Consider the following 23,781-nt stretch of genomic DNA (forward strand, 5'->3'; position numbering starts at 1 on the left):
AGCTCCAGCTCAGTCAGATTAGATGGACAGCGTTTGTGAACAGCAGTTTTCAGATCTTGCCACAGATTCTCGATTGGATTTAGATCTGGACTTTGACTGGGCCATTCTAACACTTGGATATATTTTGTTTTAAAACATTCCACTGTTGCCCTGGCTTTATGTTTATGGTCATTGTCCTGCTGGAAGGTGAACCTCCGCCCCAGTCTCAAGTCTTTTGCAGTCTCCAAGAGGTTTTCTTCCAAGTATGCCCTGTATTTGGCTCCATCCATCTTCCCATCAACTCTGACCAGCTTCCCTGTCCCTGCTGAAGAGAAGCACCCCCAGAGCATGATGCTGCCACCACCATGTTTTACAGTGAGGATGGTGTGTTCAGAGTGATGTGCAGTGTTAGTTTTCTGCCACACATAGTGTTTTGCATTTTGGCCAAAAAGTTCAATTTTGGTCTCATCTGACCAGAGCACCTTCTTCCACATGTTTGCTGTGTCCCCCACATGGCTTGTGGCAAACTGCAAACGGGACTTCTTATGCTTTCTGTTAACAATGCCTTTCTTCTTGCCACTGACTCTTCCATAAAGACCAACTTTGTACAGTGCATGACTACTGGTAATAGTTGTCCTATGGACAGAGTCTCCCACCTGAGCTGTAGATCTCTGCAGCTCGTCCAGAGTCACCATGGGCCTCTTGACTGCATTTCTGATCAGCGCTCTCCTTGTTCGGCCTGTGAGTTTAGGTGGATGGCCTTGTCTAGGTAGGTGTACAGTTGTGCCGTACTCCTTCCATTTCTTAATGATCGCTTGAACAGTGCTCTGTGGGATGTTCAAGGCTTTGGAAATCTTTTTGTAGCCTAAGCCTGCTTTAAATTTCTCAATAACTTGATCCCTGATCTGTCTTGTGTGTTCTTTGGACTTCACGGTGTTGTTGCTCCCAAGATTCTCTTAGACAACCTCTGAGGCCCTCACAGAGCAGCTGTATTTGTACTGACATTAGATTACACACAGGTGCACTCTATTTAGTCATTAGCAATCATCAAGCAATGTCTATAGGCAACTGACTGCACTCAGATCAAAGGGGGCCGAATAATTATGCACACACCACTTTGCAGTTATTTATTTGTAAAAAATGTTTGGAATCATGTATGATTTTCAGACCACTTCTCATGTGTACACCACTTTGTATTGGTCTTTCATGTGGAATTCCAATAAAATTGATTCATGTTTGTGGCAGTAATGTGACAAAATGTGGAAAACTTCAAGGCGGCCGAATACTTTTGCAACCCATTGTGTAAATATATATTTCATACAGCAGATCGCTTCCCTGCCGCCCAGGGGGACAGCCGTGTCACACGCTGTGGATTGCAGCACTGTACACAGTAAATAGACGTCGGTCATCCAAGCTGAGATGCGCATGCGCCGGCGCGCGCGATCTCCTGCAAATCCCCGCTCCAGGACTTTATGCCGATTGGCGTTAGGCGGTCCTGGGGATGCCGCCGCAGTCACACCATCGGCATGATGCAGTCGGCTAGTAGTTAAAGCACAAAGAAGTGAGAGGGATATGGAGGCTGACATATTTATTTTCTTTTAAAGTGGACCTGAACTCTTGCACAGGACAGAAGGAAAATAGAGAAATGCACCCTGTATGTATTTAGAGTTTAGCCTGTCTAATTCCCCCTCCTCTGTGTCTAATCACAAGTTGTAATTTGATCTCTTTACCAGATCCTTCAGCTCAGGTGTTTTGCGCCTACACTGGTTATCGGTGTGAAAATAATGATGTCCACACTTATTTTATGGCCAGGCCTGTATTTACCTCACAGGAGCCTATAGGCACATATCTCCTGGCACCTTAGACTACACCCTTCATGAACCTACAAACCCCCATTGAACCGCACCACAAGTGTGCTGGCTGGCCCAGCTGTCACCTCTCCCTTATTTCCCTTGCCCATCATAGCTGCAGGTGTCCCTTATCATTAGGTAGCCAGAGGTACTTTATTAAGTAGCTAGTGGTGCCCCCAACTGAAGGGAGGTCTCATCAGTGGAATGCTGAGAGCTGGGTGAGTAACCTCTCATTTACACTCTGCTCGGGACTTTGCAGGTGGGAGGGAGGCACTAGGAGAGGGAAGTGAGCTGCCTATCCATCATCAGGCGCCTGTAGGCACGTGCCTACAGTGCCTCATGGTAAATCCAGCCCTGTTTATGACCCATGCAAAATGGGATTCCCAGCCTGTGAGGGTCACAAGGGGAGGCAAGGGAAAGGGTGTAAACATGGGGGGGGGGGGGGGGCAAAATATTGCTGGGGCACCCCATGATTTGTAGGTACGCCACTAGGTGTGGCCTTACTGTCATGTATGGAAACATGATATATATTACATATATACATATTTTATATAAATATATAAATATTTGAATTATATTCAATAACAAAATGGCTGGTAAATTTCACATCATCATTTTCTTATTGTGAACGTTTGCCTTTCCTTTGAATGTTATTTCAACTGTGATTTTCATTTTAGCAAGCGCCTATGTGTGCAGCCACACCAGTGAACGCTGGATAATGCAAGTCAACATGGCTGCTCGGCCGAAGGTGCACTGCAGGGACTGCTGAGAGGAAAGAAAGACCATCTGCAACTTTCAGCAATGAGCTTAGCGGAACAGGAAAATAAGAAGTAAGTTAAAAACAAATTTTTGCGTGCTCCGCCCCCCCCTCCCGCTTACATAAAAATCTGAAGGAGAAAGCGTGGGGACTGGGAGGTTATTAGGGAAAGGGCTGAGACTGAAGATGGTTGGGCTAAAAGAATTGGGGTTCAGTCAGTTCTTCTGAGAATGGAGCGGACTTTCAACACCATTAATCACTGGCGTAACAATAGGCCCTGCAGCCCCTGCTCTAGTGGCTGACGTCACTTCCGGAAGTGACGTCAGCCGCTAGAGCGAGGAGTATGCGGTGGAACACACAGAAGAAGGTATGTATCTTGCTGCCCGCTGCCAACACTGTAACTAGCTGGAGGGGAGCGCAGAGGGGAGAGCCCCGGGGTGAGGGAGGGGGGGGAACTTCCCCTCTTCCCGCCGACTGTGGCCAAGGCTTTCCCCTCATGCTGCCACCCCTCCAGCCCCCACAAAACAGCCACGAGCGGGCCCCAGGGAGGGGGGGGCCCACTCTGAAATTCTGCAGGGGGGCCCGGTGGGGCCTAGTTACGCCCCTGCCATTAATCATCAATATAAACTACTGTTTGATCATCCTTAAAATAAACCTTAAAGGCAAAATAAATGTAAATAAAAATACATAGCTAAGTAGATCAAGTGACACCCAGCATATTCCTCTCCTTACCGCTGCTCCGCCGATCCCATTCACTGTTACTTTTTGCTGTAAAAATTTTGGTACTTCCTGGCTAAAATGGCTGCGACCTCTGTAATCATTTCTGAGTCTCGGCTTTAGTTGGCTGACAGATGCGCTCTCCAGCATGCCACCCTGCTGCAAGGATGGAGCTGTGCGCGGAGCTTGGATGGGCGGGTTTTGCGCATGATCCTATCGGTGTGCCTATCTCTACCTGTCACATGCTGCAGTCACCAGCTGTTGTGTTTCTTGCTCTAAGTAATAGCATCCACAACTGGCTCTTCTAGGTAGCATGTGCAGGTAGGATATAACTTTATTTAGCAAAAACAGGATGGGCGGCGGTATTGAAATGAAGGGGGGGTGGAGGGGTAATTGCAGTGATTGACGTCTATATAAACACAGCAACACCTGCAATGCTAAAGGGTTAACGTGCAGTGCTCCCTTGGCGTTAGTAACTGTAAAATTGCTATGTGCGCCCTGCGCATGGCAACTTTACCGCAATGTTGGGCATCAGTCCCATAGGCCCTCATCCAATTCACTTTTTCTCTTGCGTTTTCTCCTAGGAGATCATTTTTATCTTAAAATTACTTTTAAGCACTTAGCCATTGAAAACATACTGAAAAGTAGTTAAAAAAGTAATAGCAAACTAATTTTGAGACCCCGAGACCCCTTGAGCAGCCTGGCCAATCACCGCCAGGCTGCGCTATGGGGTGGATCGGGACTCCCTCCGATGCAATGACGTGGATGACGTCATCCCGATCGTCGCCATGGCGACGGGGGAAGCCAAACAGGAAATCCCGTTCTGAACAGGATTTCCTGTTTGCTCTGGGGTGGGGGGATGCCGCTGCACAGCGGCTATCATGTAGCTAGCGCTAGGCTAGCTACATGATTTTTTTTTAAAAACTGCTGCGCTGCCACCCTGGCAATTTTAATGTGTGATACAAGAGAACCGGCACCATCCATTGTATATAGCTCTTTTATTCGCTTGTCAAAAGCATAACAGCAATCAATGCGACGTTTCAGGGCAGCCGCCCCTTTATCAAGCTATGCTGTGCAGAAAAACAGTCTACAAATGCGTTACAACAAACATATATACCCCAGCAGCATCCCAAAGCAACCAATCACATACTCCCACATCTATCTAGCCAATCATAGGGTCTCACTGTATGCGGACCTGATGGGAGACCTGTGCTCCGGTTATGCAATTGGGGGATTCAAACGAAACTCTAAACCTCCCCTCCTACCTCTCCAACGGATGCCTACGTTCCGGCGTACCCCTTGCGCTGAAGCCACTCCCACCAGGCCGCCGCTCCGGCGGACCTGATGGGAAACTGGACAAACGTGACGCGCAGTGCGGAGAAAACTCCGCCCATCCCGTCACCCATTTATGTTGGCGGTACCAGCCTTCAAAGGTGATATTGCTGGATCTGTTATTTCGGATCGTTCGCTATTTCCTATGTCTACTACATTTATGATATGGGTTAGACTGTCTGTCACTCAACCTCTGGCCGCCCCCCGGAGTGAGTTTTGATTATGTGTGTGTAACGCTCGGTGAAGCACAGAGAGGTCTGATTACCGGTGACCTGCAGCGTCACGGGGAATACAGACGTATACCAGATTATATGTGATCTGCAGTATCACCGATAATCCAATATACCAGCTAACCTCTGTTCACCGGAGTAGAGTGTAGTGTTTTGGTGTAACAGTAACACTTAGAGGACTAGACCTCAGTACAGTAAGACGTACCGTACAGATTACTTCCGCACCCCTGAACTCTCCAAGACGGGAGGAGTCAGACTGCTAGCAAGAAGTATCTTCTGAAAGTCACCCTCAGGCGGAAGGGTTACTAACAGAACGAAGAACCTCCTCCAATGATGAGGTCGGTTCTCGAGGTCGGACAAGCCAGGTCGTACACACACAGACAGATAAGGTACAAGATCGAGAGGCAGAGGCGTAGTCAAAGTACAGGCAGGGTTCGGCAACGGGGTATCAGATATATCGGGGTACAGAATCAGGAGGCAGAAACAGAGTCTAGGAGCGAGCCGGGGTTCGGCAACGGAGTATCAGAAATAACGAGGTACAAGATCAAAGTTCAGAAGAGTAGTCAAGGCAGGCAAGAAGTCATAACAAATAATCACAATCAAACTAGTACTTTAAGCTATCAACAAATCTAGCTTTAGTGTAGGATTACAGCTCCAGCTGGTCCCGGCACACTAACGGATCTGACTAACGGATCTGGGTGCTCCCACGTATGTGAACGCAACGCCAGACACCAGAGAAGTGAACAGCCGGCAGTATATATACTCAAATGTTCCCCCAGCACCTCCCTCAGTGATGAGCCAATGAGGTGCAGAATCCGGGTCAGCTGACCAGCCTGGTCAGCTGACTCCCCTCTACCTGTCATAAATCTCCCTTGAGTGCGCGCGCGCGCGTCACTCTGAATACTGAGGGACTACGAGTCCCAGCCAGCGCAGCCCCGCTCAGCGGTGACTCCGCAGCGGGGACCGGCGGGCTACTCGCCGCACCCAACGCGGCGGTTTCGCCGCGTTCTGCGGCCTCATGCACGGAGGCAGCCGCCTCATGATGCGAGGAGGCGGCTGCCTCTCCGTGCGAGACAAGGCTGAGTGCGGAAGGAGCCGCCCGCCGCCGGCTCATGGCGGCGGCTCCTCCGCGCTTTCTCACAGTACCCCCCCCCCGAGGAGTGGACTCCGGACAGCTCCTTCCAGGTTTCCCTGGATGTGCAGCATGGAACTCTCTCACCAACTCGTCCGCATGCATGCGGTTCCCAGGCACCCATTGCCTCTCCTCAATGCCGTACCCCTTCCAATGTACGAGATATTGCACCGAGTTCTGTACAGTACGTGAATCAATTATCTTCTCCACCTCGTATTCAGGTTGGGCATCTACCAACACAGGAGGGGGAGGAGTGGGACCCACCTGGACCGCTGGCTTAAGAAGGGAAACATGAAAAGACCTTACCCCCCGCATGCTAGTGGGAAGTTCGACAGTATAAGTAACATTGTTGATCTTCTTGGTTATCGGAAATGGACCCACAAACCTGGGACCAAGCTTATTAGAAGGTTGTTTTAGGGCCAAGTGACGTGTGGACACCCAAACCGGGTCTCCTGGTTGGAACCTCCACTCCACCGACCGTCTCTTGTCGGCTTGACCCTTCTGACTCAAAAAGGCCTTCTCCAAGTTATTTCTTACTGTCGCCCACAGATCCTTGAATGACCTTTGCCAGACCTCCAGGGCTGGAAACGGAGTGGAGGCTATAGGCAATGGGGAAAATTTGGGTAATCTTCCCGTCACTACTTGAAAAGGCGAAAAACCGGAGGATGAGTTTTTTAAATTATTTTGGGCAAATTCTGCAAACGGCAGAAATCTGACCCAATCGTCCTGTGCTTCAGCTACATAACACCTTAAGAACTGCTCTAATGATTGATTTATTCTCTCAGTCTGGCCGTTGGTCTGAGGGTGATATCCAGACGAGAAGGACAGTTTTATGTCCATGAGCTGGCAAAAAGCTTTCCAAAAACGTGAGACGAACTGAACTCCCCTGTCTGAAACTATGTTTTCGGGAATACCATGCAATCGAAAGACATGCGTAATGAACAACTCGGCCAATTCTTGAGCGGAGGGGAGTCCTTTTAGGGGTACAAAATGGGCCATCTTGCTAAAACGGTCGACCACGACCCAAATGACCGTCATTCCCTCAGACCTGGGCAGCTCGCCTACAAAATCCATGGACAGGTGGGTCCATGGTTCAGTTGGGGTGGGCAATGACTGCAAGGTACCGACAGGTGCCAACCGGGAGGGTTTACTCTTGGCACATGTCACACACTCCTTCACATATTCCTTGCAATCCGCTGCCAGAGAAGGCCACCAGGCGCATCTGGCTACTAAATCCTGTGTTCTGGATGCCCCCGGATGCCCTGCATTCTTATGTGCGTGGAACATCTCTAGAACCTGAAGGCGAAACGGCAGAGGAACGAACAGAACCCCTGCGGGCTTCCCTTCCGGGATGTCCTGCTGAAAGGGACTCAGCGTCTCCTTCCAATCCTCCCAAGTTCCAGTGGCTGCCAGTATTAATCTCTGAGGAATAATGGTCTCAGGAACGGAGGGCTGTGCTGTCTCTGCCTCAAAGCATCTGGACAAGGCATCTGCCTTAACATTCTTGCTCCCCGGGGTATATGTAATGATGAAGGTGAACCTGGAGAAAAATAGCGACCATCGAGCCTGACGAGGGCTCAACCTCTTAGCCCCCTCGATGTATTCTAAGTTCTTATGATCGGTGTAAACTGTAATGGTATGCTCAGCTCCTTCTAACCAATGTCGCCATTCCTCGAAAGCTAATTTGATGGCCAGGAGCTCCCTATTACCAATATCATAATTCCTCTCTGCAGGGGAAAACCTGCGGGAGAAGTAAGCGCAAGGGTGCATTCTACCTTGCAAGCCTGATCGCTGAGACAGCACAGCCCCCACTCCTACCTCTGAAGCATCCACCTCCACAATGAACGGGAAGGACGTATCCACATGTCTGAGGATGGGTGCTGAACAGAATAGGCCTTTCAGAGTGGAAAAAGCATGTACAGCCTCAGGAGACCAGTGAGTTGTATCTGCCCCTTTCCTAGTGAGACTTGTAAGGGGAGAAATGACTGTGGAATACCCCTTTATAAACCGTCTATAGTAATTGGCAAAGCCAAGAAAACGCTGAAGAGGTTTTAACCCCACCGGCTGTGGCCACTCCAGCACAGCCGAAACCTTGGCAGGATCCATAGACAGGCCTGTGGTGGAAATTATATACCCCAAGAAGGCGACGGACGTTACTTCAAAGATACATTTTTCAAGTTTTGCATATAAGAAGTTCTGCCTCAACAGATTCAAAACAAACCTCACATGGTCTCTATGTTCAGAGAGGTTGTTGGAGAAGATAAGAATATCATCAAGATAGACTAAAACAAATTTCCCCAACACCTCTCTGAATACCTCGTTAATGAGTTCCTGGAAGACGGCCGGGGCATTACAGAGCCCGAAGGGCATCACCAGGTACTCGTAATGCCCGTCTGGTGTATTAAAGGCCGTCTTCCACTCATCGCCCTTTCTTATTCGTATCAAGTTATACGCGCCCCGCAAATCTAGTTTAGAGAAGATTTTAGCGTCTGTAATTTGTGTGAACAAATCGTCTATCAGTGGCAGGGGATAGCGGTTCTTGACTGTAATTTTGTTAAGGCCGCGATAATCAATGCAGGGTCGCAGGCCTCCATCTTTCTTTTTAACAAAAAAGAAACCAGCTCCAGCAGGTGACCGAGATGGCCGAATGAACCCTTTGGCCAAGTTTTCACGTATATAATCCTGCATGGCTACTTTTTCGGGTCCCGACAGGTTGTACAAATGACCCCGGGGAGGTACACATCCTGAACGGAGGTCAATGGGACAATCGAAAGGGCGATGTGGGGGCAACCTGTCTGCTGCTTTGGGACAGAACACGTCGGAATACTCGGAATATTGGTCAGGTACCCCTTCCACCTGAACTCTGGTTTGCCCCAGGGTCAGCTTCCCCAAACACTGCTGAAAACAACGAGGTGACCAAGTGGTTAACTGCCCTGTGGCCCAATCAATTTGAGGTGAGTGGAGTTGCAACCAGGGCATGCCTAGGATGATAGTGGAGGTTGACATGTGCAATACAAAAAATGATAATTGTTCCCCATGAAGTACCCCTATAGTGACTTTCACCTCTGGGGTCTGTGACAGCGGGTGCTCCCGTTGCAGCGGGGAATCGTCCACCGCCGTGACCTGAATGGGGGGATTCACTGAAATGAGGGGAATACCCAACTCCTGAGCAAATGCAAAATTCATAAAATTAGCTGCTGAGCCGGAATCAATAAATGCTTCAGTGGCTACTGACTTATTCTCCCATGTAATCGTACAGGGGAGAAGCAGTTTCTTCTCTTTAAGGGGTGAAAATTGTGTGCCTAGGGTGTCACCCCCCACTACTCCTAGGCAGACCCGTTTCCCGACCTGTTAGGACAGTTTCGCACCCTATGCCCTGCCTCTGCACAATATAGGCACAGTTGTTCCGTCATTCTCCTCCTCCGCTCCACCTGGGTCAGTTTTGACCGACCAATTTGCATTGGCTCTGGTGGAGGCGAGACCGGAGAGGTTGAGACAGGCGGAGTTATTGTTACTGGCGATGCAACAGCCGGTACAGTATACGAGGTCACCCTGACCCGGTGACTACTCCTAGCCTGCCTCTGATGACGTAGCCTGCGATCTACTCGTATGGCCGACGATATGGCCTCGTCTACTGTCTTGGGCTCGGGCACAGTCAACATTAAGTCGGAGACCTCTTCCGACAACCCAGACAGGAAGTAGTCCATGAGGGCAAAATTATCAAATCTCGAGGTGACCGACCACCTACGGAACTCTGCCGCATAATCCTCGACCGACCCTCTGCCTTGCCGCAAAAGCTTGAGTTTCCGCTCTGAGGTCACAGCAAGGTCAGGGTCGTCGTAGATTATGGCCATGGCCTTAAAGAACTCGTCTACCGAAGTCAGAGCGGTATCGGTAGCAGGCAAGTTATATGCCCAGGACTGGGAGTCCCCAGTCAACAAGGTTTTAATAAAGATGACGCGTTGGGCCTCAGTCCCCGAGGATCGGGGTCTCAATTCAAAATACGACAACACTCTACTCCTGAAATTCCGGAAGTCAGACTTGTGGCCGGAAAACTTATCAGGCACAGGCATGCGTATGTCATCACTATGAGGGGATCGCACTGAATCAACTGATGTCTGGAGGGTTCTCACAGAGCCTGATAAGGCATCAATTAAGGCTTTGTGCTGGCTTAATGATTGATGAATGCTATCCACCGAAGTGGCAAGCATAGTCAGAGGATCAGTGCGTTCCATCAGTGTTTTGGTCTGGCGTTCTGTAACGCTCGGTGAAGCACAGAGAGGTCTGATTACCGGTGACCTGCAGCGTCACGGGGAATACAGACGTATACCAGATTATATGTGATCTGCAGTATCACCGATAATCCAATATACCAGCTAACCTCTGTTCACCGGAGTAGAGTGTAGTGTTTTGGTGTAACAGTAACACTTAGAGGACTAGACCTCAGTACAGTAAGACGTACCGTACAGATTACTTCCGCACCCCTGAACTCTCCAAGACGGGAGGAGTCAGACTGCTAGCAAGAAGTATCTTCTGAAAGTCACCCTCAGGCGGAAGGGTTACTAACAGAACGAAGAACCTCCTCCAATGATGAGGTCGGTTCTCGAGGTCGGACAAGCCAGGTCGTACACACACAGACAGATAAGGTACAAGATCGAGAGGCAGAGGCGTAGTCAAAGTACAGGCAGGGTTCGGCAACGGGGTATCAGATATATCGGGGTACAGAATCAGGAGGCAGAAACAGAGTCTAGGAGCGAGCCGGGGTTCGGCAACGGAGTATCAGAAATAACGAGGTACAAGATCAAAGTTCAGAAGAGTAGTCAAGGCAGGCAAGAAGTCATAACAAATAATCACAATCAAACTAGTACTTTAAGCTATCAACAAATCTAGCTTTAGTGTAGGATTACAGCTCCAGCTGGTCCCGGCACACTAACGGATCTGACTAACGGATCTGGGTGCTCCCACGTATGTGAACGCAACGCCAGACACCAGAGAAGTGAACAGCCGGCAGTATATATACTCAAATGTTCCCCCAGCACCTCCCTCAGTGATGAGCCAATGAGGTGCAGAATCCGGGTCAGCTGACCAGCCTGGTCAGCTGACTCCCCTCTACCTGTCATAAATCTCCCTTGAGTGCGCGCGCGCGCGTCACTCTGAATACTGAGGGACTACGAGTCCCAGCCAGCGCAGCCCCGCTCAGCGGTGACTCCGCAGCGGGGACCGGCGGGCTACTCGCCGCACCCAACGCGGCGGTTTCGCCGCGTTCTGCGGCCTCATGCACGGAGGCAGCCGCCTCATGATGCGAGGAGGCGGCTGCCTCTCCGTGCGAGACAAGGCTGAGTGCGGAAGGAGCCGCCCGCCGCCGGCTCATGGCGGCGGCTCCTCCGCGCTTTCTCACAGTGTGGCTATGTATTATATAAATTATGTAATGTCAGGCGCACAGAGAGTTAAGGAACGTGGTGATTTCCTCCCATTGGCTGCCTTGGCCGACGCCCCCCTTAGTTACATCAACAGCGCTGGGTGCCGTCGCTGGGTGACGGGATGGGCGGAGTTTTCTCCGCACTGCGCGTCACGTTTGTCCAGTTTCCCATCAGGTCCGCCGGAGCGGCGGCCTGGTGGGAGTGGCTTCAGCGCAAGGGGTACGCCGGAACGTAGGCATCCGTTGGAGAGGTAGGAGGGGAGGTTTAGAGTTTCGTTTGAATCCCCCAATTGCATAACCGGAGCACAGGTCTCCCATCAGGTCCGCATACAGTGAGACCCTATGATTGGCTAGATAGATGTGGGAGTACGTGATTGGTTGCTTTGGGATGCTGCTGGGGTATATATGTTTGTTGTAACGCATTTGTAGACTGTTTTTCTGCACAGCATAGCTTGATAAAGGGGCGGCTGCCCTGAAACGTCGCATTGATTGCTGTTATGCTTTTGACAAGCGAATAAAAGAGCTATATACAATGGATGGTGCCGGTTCTCTTGTATCACACATCTGATTGACCGGGGTGCAGCTGGCCATACCGTGGCACATCCGCTCTGGAAACTGAGGAGTGCTCCACAACCACTTTGCAAAATACCTGGCAATTTTAATAGAACGCCACGGTGGTTAAAGGAAACCTGAGACTGTTAAACAGAGGAATTTATACTTACCTGGGGCTTCTTCCAGCCCCCATGTACTTCATACCTCCCAACTTTTTGCGATACGAAAAAGGGACACTTAAGCCACGCCCCTGCCACACCCATTGCGCACTCTTAGTCACACATACCAAATAAGTTGTTTTATAATTCAAACCACACTGGTCCTTACTCTCCTGGTTCAATTTCCTTCATATTAACTATTGAAAATCAGAAATAGATCAATTTAAAGCATGGGAATAAAGTTTAGAGTCAAGTAAATACATTTTTCAGTAGACCGTACATATATTTACACAGATCTGTACATCAGTCCTGTAAGAGGGACCAATGAGGAAGAAAGAGGGACAGACTGATTCCCAAAGAGGGACTCTCCCTCCAAAAGAGGAACACTTGGGAGCAGTGGCGTAGCTAAGGAGCTGTGGCCAATCACCAATGGCCAAGCACTCTATACATGACAATTGATACGGCGCACCAAAACCTGCCAATGGCAACTACAGTGTCAGAGGTGCAAGACGGGCATGGGGAGCAGTTTGTTAATGATTACCACTATTCAAAGTATCTATAGAAGTGATTATTATGAGCACAGGACCAATAGAGAGCTAATCCTGTAGTTGAGGCAGGGCCCCTCAGGCCCCCACTGGTCCAAGGGCCCCGATGTGGTCACAACCTCTGCACCCCCCATTGCTACGCCCCTGCTTGGGAGCTATGGTACATGGTGGGCTCCCTCACTGTCTCCCGGGCATCTCATTTGTCTTCAATCTTCTCCGTTAGAAAGGCTTTAGTCGCCCTGTGCATGGGAGGCCCGGCCACACGCGCCCCCATCATGAGGGGCTGGGGGAAGCCCCATGTAGGTATAAATTTTATTGGTAAGGTTTGAAAATATCTCCTTGGAGAAAACTCAGGAGAAAAGTTAATAGGATAGGGTACATAGCTGCTTCAGAAAAAAATCACATACCTTCACTTTTTTTTTAGTTTTGTTACATGGCATCCTAATAATTCGATTGTTTATATTTAATTAACCTATTGGGGACCGGCTGCCTAAGCTCCCTTAAGGACCAGGCTAATTTGCGTTTGGGGGGGTCAGGCAGCCGGATGCCCAGTGTGGGGTGATGGGCCAGATGTCCCCCCCTTTAGCCAGATGTCCCCCCTTTTGCAAGAAGCCTTTACTCACCTCCCAGGCTCCAGCGATGAGCCGCAGTAGCCCCTTCCACTCTCGCCGGCATCCCCGCTCGTACTGTCGCTCAGTTCCGGGTCGTGTCTTGATAACGTCATCAAGCCAGGACCCGGCACTGACGTCAGAGCGAGCAAAGATGCCGGCCAAAGCGGAGGGGGACGCCGATCGTCTGGGGAACGGCAGGAAGGTGAGTGCATCCTTTTCTTCCCCCCTACTGCTGCAGCTCTTGCAGTGGTCACTATGATCCGCCGGTGATCCTAGTGATCACGTGATTAGAAACCATTCGCGATGGCTGCTGATCACTGAGGGGAGATGTCAGCTGTCATATGACAGCTTGATCTCCACTCTCGGGTGTGCACGATCTCATCGGGAGTGGAAACGGCACGGTGGCGTAGATCCTACACCGCATCAGGCTAGAACAGCCACAAGTGCGGCAGAGGCTCTAACTGAGGCGGTCCCGAAAAGGTTAAGTAATAAGTAACAGGTTTTAATATTCACAAACAAGTAACTAGCAACACCTCTGTACAGCAACGTCCCTGCAATGTCACCCAAGCGGCCTCCAATGGTTCTCCATTTAAATGAGCACCAAACTGCTTTAGCGCTTTATCCTCAACAGATACAACGGAGACTTAGATTTCTTGTAGAAACCACAATGTTATTGCAGTAGCAAAGCAGCTTAAGTTACCTTATTGACACAAAAAATACAAAGAATATACGATTCTTTTCTAAAGAAAATCATCTGAAAATTCAATCTTCACAGGTATCACAATGGCACAACATATTCTTCAATACACAAAGAGAATATATTTCTGGCTTGACGTCATTATTTATTGTATTTATAAAGCGCCAACATATTACACAGCGCTGGACATTAGTTAGGGTTACAGACAATATTTAGGGGTGACATACAGCAATATGACAATACAGGAATACAAGAAAGACCAGATCATGCAGCACAGTATTAGTACAAGGTAATGCTTAGACAGTCACTAGATGGGAGCATGGAGATTAGGCAAGTTAGGTTCACTCAGATGCCTAGCATGGGTTCACAGTAATGGAGGTGCATGATCAGGTAGGACACACAAGGAGGAGGACCCTGCCCAAAGGCTTGCAATCTAGAGGGAGAGGTAGGGACACAAAAGGTAGGGGACCATCATTAGTATCCATTTAGATTAAATAGGCAAAGACACACGTTTGTTTGGGGCAGAATCAGCCCTTCATCAGGCCTTTGTGACAAAAAATTCTCAGAAGTCCAATCTGGAGCAAAACCAAAAAAGTTAAAGTGCAATTTATGCATCCGACCGAGCAGATACCTACACATTAACTCTTGTCTCAGCTGTACATAGTACAGTTGTACAAGCTGTAAAGCTTGTCTCAGATCAGTACATAGTTGCGGTTTGGGATGTGTTGGGAAAAATCGACCTAACGATCCATTGAAACGCGAATCGGACATGTCAGAAATAACAGAGTCGACGCGAATCGACGGGCGCATCGAGTGCGGGAACGTACCGTGTGTATCCAGCATTAGACTCTGTGGATGGTCAAGTTATTCGATCCTTTTGATTTGAGGTTGTGGGAGGTGTGATGCAGTTGCAACAAATTCGCCCAATCACAACGCTTTATGCTGTAGAGGGTGCTTTGATTGGAGAACTGTTCCCTATTAGGTTTCCCACTGGGTCCCCTAAACTAGACTTTTGCCGGTTTACCAGCTACTGCTGAAGTGTTAGTTACGTGTGAACCGAGCAAACCCATGTGACATTTGTTCACAGTGCAGTATTGTCTCCCAGTATAAGCTCATGAAAAAGGGGAGTTATCCAGGCTATTTTAGTGAAATTTCTAGTAATGCAGGAAATCAACTCAACTCTCCACTAAAGAGGAGTTTCGTTTTACATAAATGGACATTGTAGGGTTTATTCTGAAAAAGCTACTGGGGTAGAATTTCAGCGCAAGGTTATTCAGTGCAAAGCTTTTGTGTCACCAGCTGCATGGCTTGTCAGCAAGGAACACCGGTTAGTGCTCTGTGATCATATAGTTTCCCTGTTCCCATTTCTCCTACTCCTCTGAACTGGTAAGTCCTGCTGAGGGAAGCCAACGGTAATAGCAGTGGAGTGCTTGGCTTTCCGAATTTGACGGCGGGTGGTTGGCTGGCTATTCTAGAGCCAAATCAACCGGCATTGAAGATGACAGAAAGTATCGGTTAGTGTTGGATGCAGATTAGGAGGGTAAAGGGTCGGGGATAAGATCGGTGCAAGTTAAAAGACAACTAAAGTGAGAGGGATATGGAGTCTGCCATATTTATTTCCTTTTAAGCAATACCAGTTGCCTGGCAGCCCTGCTGAACTCTTTGGCTGCAGTAGTGTTGGAATAACACCAGAAACAAGCATAATCTTGTCAAATCTGACAATAATTTCAGAAACACCGCATCTGCTGCATGCTTGTTCAGGGGCTATGGCTGAAATTATTAGAGGCAGAGTATCAGCAAGACAGCTAGGCAACTGGTATTGCTTAAAAAGGAAATAAAGGAAGTTACTGATTATACCCATCTGGGCTAACAAGTTAAATCAGAAACTTTTACTTCAATTGTGAGGAAAATTGGTGGGCCCCCGCTCTCGTGGTCTCGATCTTCTTCTTTTCTACCCCTTTCTAACCCCCTTCTATTTCCCTCTCTCTCTCTTCTCCCCTTCTCAATTACCTTAATATAGGTACTGGAAATCTAACTCGATATAACGCTAACCCCTGCTAACCCTTTATCTCAAGAATCCACTAAGATGCTAGAGCAATCCCTTAAAGGTCGGTAATGTCGATCCTGTCTCACTGGAGATAGGACCTCAAAAGCCTACAGGCGTAAATAGGGGAGGGTAGCCCCGCCCAGCCGTTTCGGTTGAGTGAGTGGGCGGTTGCTGCCACCCCCAACTGGGTTATCAAACCTCCTAGTACTCAGCTCTTGAGCATCTAACTAGCTCGCTAGGGGACATTTTCTCTACACGCTAAATTTCGGGTCAGGGTTTCATATCTCCCACAAGCTCACGTAGTATTGTGACCCATGTCGTTATATCATATTTATCCAGAGATGTATTTCACTTGCATTACTGTTATACTTGTATAAAGTTATGTACTTCAAAGTTACTACTGTACCTGTAAACTTGTTCTGATTCTATTTTAAAATCAATAAAAATTATTGAAAGTAAAAAGGAAATAAATATGGCATCCTCCACATGCCTCTCGCTTCAGTTGTCCTTTAACTTTATTTGATAGTGTTAGAGGGTTAATGTTAGCTGTCAGGAAGGGGTTAATTAGTAGTAAGATTAGGCATCAGGGGAGGGGTTATTAATAGGGCGAGGCTTTGGGGTTCAACATCAAAAAGGGGTTTATTAAAGGAATACTATCGATACCCAAGTGTTCTAAAATGACAGTGTGCAAATAATGTCTAAGTAGCTGTGTAAACATTTTCCTACTTTTCATGTTAAATATCAGAGGCAGAAGCTGTAATTTATTGAGGGTAGGATTTAGCTATATTGGGACAAATCAATTGCAGAAGGGGTGCTTCAATGCACAGCCAGAGTTGCATATCAGACTACAGAAAGCAAATATCAAACATATCAAACTCTGAAAGCAAAAACAGTATGAAAAGCTGTGACAATTAGTTACATTTCCTCTGCTCTCTTCAGACACTTCAGTCAGAAACACAGGACACAGGAGCTGCAGCTGTTGGGAGCTCTCTTCTCTGTCACACACAGAGCTACACATAGAGTTAACTAATCAAGTGTGAGGGGAATTTCCCCTCTCCTCATGGCTCAGTCAGCCGTCAGTTTTGGGGTCAGTAAAGTTTGAAAGTATTTTGCTCACAGTAAACAAAGAGGTTGCTACTAAAATGTATACACCAGTACTTAGCAGCACTTCCCAAACAATTCCTGTGTCAATTGAAAAAAATATGTGAATCGATAGTATTCCTTTAAGTTGAGGTTAGGGTTAGGTTAGGACGAGGTTATGTCTAAATATTTTAGAATCCTAGCAACTGCACTGCAAAGTATATTAGTGATTAATGATGAGATGCAAATATTCTCCTCATCAGCCCAAACACTATTTATGTTGGGAGTTGTGGTTCACTAACATCCACTGATGTCATGAGCTTAGGGGAAGTAGTAGGGCTGCAGTTCTTGGAATCTTTTTTTTTTTTTTTACTAAAATCATGCAGACTGACTGATCCGGTCATTCCTAACTATCAGAAGTATGAGTGTGTATGTGTAGCCTGGCATTTCTGCCGTGTCAGAGGTTTGTGCCAGTCAGCTTCAGGTCACAAGCAAGCTAGCTCTGACTAGTCCTATGTCATTTGCGATTAGCAAATGTAAGCAGCTACTGATGTTAATTGGGCTTGTTTTTTTAGTCAACATTAGCCCATTGGGAGAGTCATTTTAGCTTTGAGGTGGGCTTTAACAATATTAGCCTACAAAATGGCTTGTGTATTAAAGGGACCCTGAAAAATGCGCTAAAAAAGAAATCTGGACTTACCAGGGGCTTCCTCCAGCTCCGCGCAGCCCACGAGGTTCCCCGGCATCATCCTGGTCCCTTCCGTGGTCCCGTTGGGGGCTCCGGTAATCAAATGACTTTGGCTGAAGTTGCGCATCATCATGCTGGTCACCATAAGGGTCTTGCGTATGTGCGGATCTCTAAAGACTGAAGAGCACATGGGCAGGATGCTTACGAGGACCGGCGCACGCGTGACTTTAGCCAAAGTTTCCGGATTACTGGGGCCGCCAGCAGGACCAGGAAAGGGACCAGGAGGATGCCGGAAAACCTATGGGCTACAGGGAGCTGGAGGTAGCCCCAAGTACTGTAAGTCCATATTAATGATTAGTATTATATTTATTTATTTTTTACAAATGTTTGATTACCATTTAATAAGGTTCTTTTTAATTAGTGAACTATTGCTCTCCATAGGAAACTCCATGGCGTAAAGTACACAAATGCTTCTCACAGATGGTCTTACCCTCGAAAAAAGTTATTAAAGTTCATCATTTTTCTAATCTTCATTGCAATTCTTGGTTACAAATCCAACCACAGTAAAAAGAAAGATGTCTTTTCCACTCCTGATCCTTCGAGGGTTCCCCAAAAGAACATTTCTGAAGAGCCTATCCCTCTCAATCCTTTATACAGCTATATCATAGAAGAAGGCCGAAAATGTGTAAAGGATCCACCATTTCTGCTTCTCTTAATTCCTTCTGCTCCTCAAGACGGACTCAACAGAAGTAACTTGAGAGGGACTTGGGCTATCGAGACCTTAGTCAGAGGTGTCCGTATCACAAGACTTTTTCTTCTGGGAAGATCCTCTAGTCAAGAAATTCAAGCGGATGTTAATTTGGAGAGCCATACTTTCCATGATATAATACAGCAGGACTTTATAGATTGCTATCAGAACCTCACTCTCAAGACATTGATGGGTTTAGAATGGGTCAGTCGCTTTTGCCCAAAAGTGAGCTATGTTATGAAAATTGACTCAGACATGTTCTTCAACCCTTGGTTTCTAGTGGAAAAGGTCTTGCAGCCTAGCACTCCTGCCAAAAAGAATTTTTACACAGGGTTAGTGGTGACTGGAGCAATACCCAACAGACAAGAAAGCAGCAAGTGGTATATGCCATTGTCGCAATATTCTAAAGAGGTCTACCCACCATATTGCTCTGGCACCGGCTACCTTTTCTCCGGAGACTTATCAGAAAAAATATACAGGCAAGCCCAGGGCCTCCCCATGTTTCCATTTGAGGATGTCTTCATAGGAATGTGCCTGGAGAACATCGGCGTTCAGATCTCCAAACCAGGTGGAGATTGGTTCATAGGAGAAAAAATTAGTTATGACAAGTGCCACTTCGTAAACATTGTCACTGTGCACCATTTTAGAACAGATGAACTGCTGGAACTTTGGCCTGATTTTACCAGCGCTCTGGAGACGTGTAGAAAGTAGGAGACTTAATAAACATGGCCTGTGGTGGTGACAGTGGAACTCTCTCCAAGAGGTGATTACCGGAGACATGTTAGGAAACATCAAATAAATAAGTCCTCTCTCCCTGTATCTATAAAGGACATGGGGTAGGGGGAAAAAAACACAAAAAGAGCGCACTCAGAAGACTGATAATAAAAGGGAGACCAGGCGGTCGTAGACAGATCTCACCTGATGTGGTGGCTGATATGCCCGAATGGGTATTATCAGCTTGTAGGCTTTTGTCCCTCTCAGACCAGGGACAAAGGTCAGAAGAAGGCCATTTTTCCAAAGGGATCCTGTGGTTGGAAGCAGGATATCAGGAGCAGCTGTCTGGTTTGTAGCCGTTGGTGTCCAAGCACTGGCTATAACACCAGAGCTGTAGGCACTTATGGGCTGTCCCTTTTATCATTAGTCTTCTGAGTGCGCTCTTTTTGTGTTTTTTCCCACTACCCCAGTCTTCTGACTGACGTCAGCAAGTGAAAAAAACAAAACCGCAAATGTTATTGATATGTAAATCTTAATGCTAAAAATTACTGTAAATGTTCAAAACAAACTTCATGCAGATTGTGTGAGGCCAGAAATGGAACCCTGGAAGCCAGCACTGTAAATATTATAATGCAAGTAAAACTATTTTACTGTGCTTCTTACCAAACCACGGCCTTTTTCATACTGAAGGCTGAACCGAATGCTCATTGTGCAGTTTAGCCTACATCTACCGGCATGGATCGCCTTTAGGTGCCATTTTCCAGCTGCACTGAAGCAGTTGTCAGGCAGAGGATTTACTGCTTTCAGCCTGTGTGAAAGAGACCTCTCACCATCCACCAGGGCCGGTTCTACCATGAAGCATTGTGAAATGCGTGCTTCGGGGCAGTGGCAATAGGCGGATCTCCTTTCCAAATTTCCCCCTCCTCACACTTTCATGTTGCTTCATTTCCTCAACTCCCTCCGTGGGTGGCAGAGACGCACTATAATAGATGCAATAATTACCTGCTATTAGCATTACAGCAAAGGGATCTCCAGTCACCTGTCCAGTGTCCCGTATTCATGGCTACAGCGGTGCCTCATGTGACCTGTTAGTAGGTGCTGCTGGGTCACATGAGGGGCCGATGTAGTCACAGAGGAAGCATGAAGTGTGGGTGATGATCCCATTGCTAAACCACTGAGAGCAGGCGAGTGACGCAACACCACATCTATGCTATTATTGCTCCTCTGCTGCCCAGAGAGGTTGGGGAAATGGACCAGCACACTATTTTCAAGCGAGGGAGTGCGATGGGGGGACATTAGCAACTATGTGATACCATGTCTCTGCCCAAAGGAAGGAAACAACTGAAAGGACAACTATGTATATGGAGGCTGCCATATTTATTTACTTTTAAGCAATACCAGTTGCCTGGCTAGCCTGCTGATCCTCTGCTTCTAATACTTTTAGCCATAGACCCTGAACAAGCATGCAGCAGATCAGGTGTTTCTGACATTATTCAAGATAAGCTGCATACTTATTTCTGGCGGCTGGATAGTGTACCGGTTAAGGGCTCAGGCTCTGGAGACAGGAGACCAGGGTTTGAATCTCAGCTCTTCCTGTTCAGTAAGCCAGCAATTTCAGTAAGGGGTCCTTGGGCAAGACTCCCTTAAACTGATACTGCCTACTGAGTGTGCCCTAGTAGCTGCAGCTCAGGTGCTTTGAGTTCACCATGAGAAAAGTGCAATATAAATATTACTTGTCTTGTTGTTATTCAGACACTACAGCAGCCAAATAGGTCAGCAGGGTTGCCAGGCAACTGGTATTGTTTAGAAGGAAATAAATATGGCAGTCTAGTCTTCTCACTTTATTCGTACATATACATGCACTATTGTGTAAAATACAGGTCAATATATTTTTTTATTGTAGTGTGTGCGGTGCTGCAAATGAATTCTCTGTTGGTTTGTCATGGATAACAGACACTAATGGTGGCCACTAATTATCCAATCTCCCCATTTCTATGTAATATAAGGGACTGCCTGAATTATCCATTCAATATATTCACTCAATTTACCCTTATACAACATAGATTTGGTAAAATTGTATGAAAAAGATTGGATCATTGGTGGCCAGCCTAACGAGTACACTAGCTATACTGGTAACTGGATCACACCACATTGCTGCTTTCTGTGTGGTACATTGTATGACCGCAGAGTGCCTGAGTGCCTCTCTTCAATAAAGTTTTTTTTGTTAATTTTTTTTTTTATAGATGTATTTAACAAAAAAAAAAATCCTATCAACTGCCTATTGGCTTTTCCACCTCCAAAAAGGGCCATAATTTGGGGGCTGTGCTGTCCGGGGCATCCATTTATGATGAAGTTAGGCAGAGGTTAAGGCCCCTTCCACACTTGAAAAAACTGTTTCCCCTCAGTGCGTTGCAGAAAATCACCGCATCCCGTTGCAGAAGCAGTTATAGCCCTATGGAGACATCAGATTGATCACAGTGTGGTGCAGCCGGGTCCCATCGTAGTGACGCACAAGCTGCAATGCGTTGTGCGTGGTCAACCCAGAAGTGGAACGGTGTGACCGTTCAAGGCCGTTGAGGTGTAATTGCAGAAGCATTGTGCTGCAACGTACATTTTGCTGCATTAACCCCTCCCCAGCACTTTATTTTTTGGGGGTGTGCGAAGGAGGGCTGCCGGATGATCAAGGGCATGCTACAGCGTGGGGATCCAGGAGGTCGCTATCTCCTTGAACTAGTGCATACATGTCAAACTCCGGTCCGCAGGCCAAATTTGGCCCCCAAGTGTTTTCCCAACTTTGCATTATGTTTGGCCCACTCTAGACCACCAGGGGAGCTATATTGGAGGTGAATCCCTAGAACACCAGGGAAGCAATGTGGAGGAGATGGGGAAAGCACTAAACACCTGGGAACTGTATAGGGGAGGGAAGACCACTAGACATCAGGAAACAGCGGTCAGCACCAGCTTGTGCACTGTAGCCCCGCCCATCACACATGCACAGAGGAATAATGATTTTACGTGGCACAACATAGTACCAAAGGAGATCAAAGTGTCGGACTTTGTCTTACACTCTGACACTGTGCTGGACCGGATCCAGAAACAGCACCCCTAGCGGTGAGCCCAAAATGCGTCATTAGTCATATTGATATTGGCGCACCGGTGGAGCGTAGAGCCGACAGCAATCAAGGCATCTGACAATACTTTAATTTAAAGGGACGGACACCTGTAAGATTTTACCCGGCAACAGCGCCCCCCCTAGCAGCAGTCACTTTTCCTTTAACAGGCTATATCCGACATTGGGCCTATACTTGAAAGGGTGCCAGTATTGGAAAGGGTTAAAGGGTGCCTTAATTCCCAAATCTATTAATAATACACACTAGTGTGTAGTATGAGGTGTTGATACACATCTGTCCATCTGTTTGGATGCAGTTCCCTCCGTTGCACCGCTCCAACCTCTGTCCACTTGCACTCCCGCCATGTTGTGCACAGTAGCAGTGGCTGGGAGTGTTCTGGGCATGCATAGTTGAAGTGACACTTATCCATAGTGCCTTCATTTTTTCTAGAACAAACGTTATCATCGTGCACAATACTGGTATATCCTGCGCCTGACATCAGAAAGTGGATGCACCTGCAGTCCAATCCCAGACTCCATGCTGAAGACACTAATTAGAGAGGTAAACTGGAACAATCTGATGAAGTTTTTCTTCTGCATCCACCTTGTTGTTTTCCACTTGGAATTGCGATCTCTATTGCATTGGTGACTCTTCGAGCATCCACTGCTTGGGTTGCTTATACAGAGTAGGAACACATTAGGCAGAATCGCATATGCGTTTTCCACTATGTGCTATTGAAAACGCATACGCGATTCTGCCTAGTGTGTTCCTACCCACAGTTATTGCAAGAAAATTGCAAACCACCATGATTGGTATATGATTTTCCTACGCTTACAAACAAGGTTCGAATGTACAAAAAAAATGCAGCAGAACCACCCTTTGCAATTGGGTAAAATCAAGTAGCAATCACATAATGGAAAGAAGCCTGCACAATTTCCATTAACACGGCATTGTAACGTATTAAAACGTCATGCATTACCCTGTTAATTGCAACATGACGTTTTAATACGTCGCGCGTTCCCGCCGCTGCTCCGCATGTGTGCGTGCCGCAACCGCCGCCGTTTTCGCCGGGTTTCCGCGTTGAGCGATTGGGGAAGAGGACCGAGCGGTCCTCTACCCAATTGCAATGCCTGGAGTGAATGGACGTGACCGCGAACAGCGGCCGCATCCATTCATAAAACAGAAAGCCGTCACATAGTATTTAAATGTACAAAAAAAAAAAAAAGCGAACATTTCCTATATCGGGAAAATGCTCACCAGTGCCATCTTGTGGCCAAAAAGTAAAATTACACCTACAGACACATACATACTTAAAGGGAAGGTTCAGGGAGGGTGGGTTAAAAATAAAAATCAAATTCCACTTACCTGGGGCATCCTCCAGCCCGTGGCAGGCAGGAGGTGCCCTCGCCGCCGCT

At 47.5% G+C, this 23,781-nt stretch overlaps 1 protein-coding gene across 7 annotated transcripts in view; it reads left to right on the forward strand.

Annotated features, from left to right (window-relative positions):
• The window catches only part of LOC137562728 (beta-1,3-galactosyltransferase 1-like), a 147,509-nt gene extending 126,025 nt beyond the window's left edge, over positions 1-21,484 (forward strand). For all 7 annotated transcript variants that reach the window (XM_068274365.1, XM_068274359.1, XM_068274360.1 and 4 more), the window contains 2 exons: positions 2,507-2,659; positions 18,236-21,484. In XM_068274365.1, the coding sequence (XP_068130466.1) occupies positions 2,631-2,659; positions 18,236-19,253 (1,047 nt within the window). In that variant the 5' untranslated portion in view covers positions 2,507-2,630 and the 3' untranslated portion in view covers positions 19,254-21,484. The remainder of the gene's footprint in view (positions 1-2,506; positions 2,660-18,235) is intronic.
• Positions 21,485-23,781: the final 2,297 nt, after the last annotated feature.

The sequence above is a fragment of the Hyperolius riggenbachi genome, chromosome 3 (assembly GCF_040937935.1).
Source record: "Hyperolius riggenbachi isolate aHypRig1 chromosome 3, aHypRig1.pri, whole genome shotgun sequence".
NCBI classification, from domain to species: Eukaryota; Metazoa; Chordata; class Amphibia; order Anura; family Hyperoliidae; genus Hyperolius; species Hyperolius riggenbachi.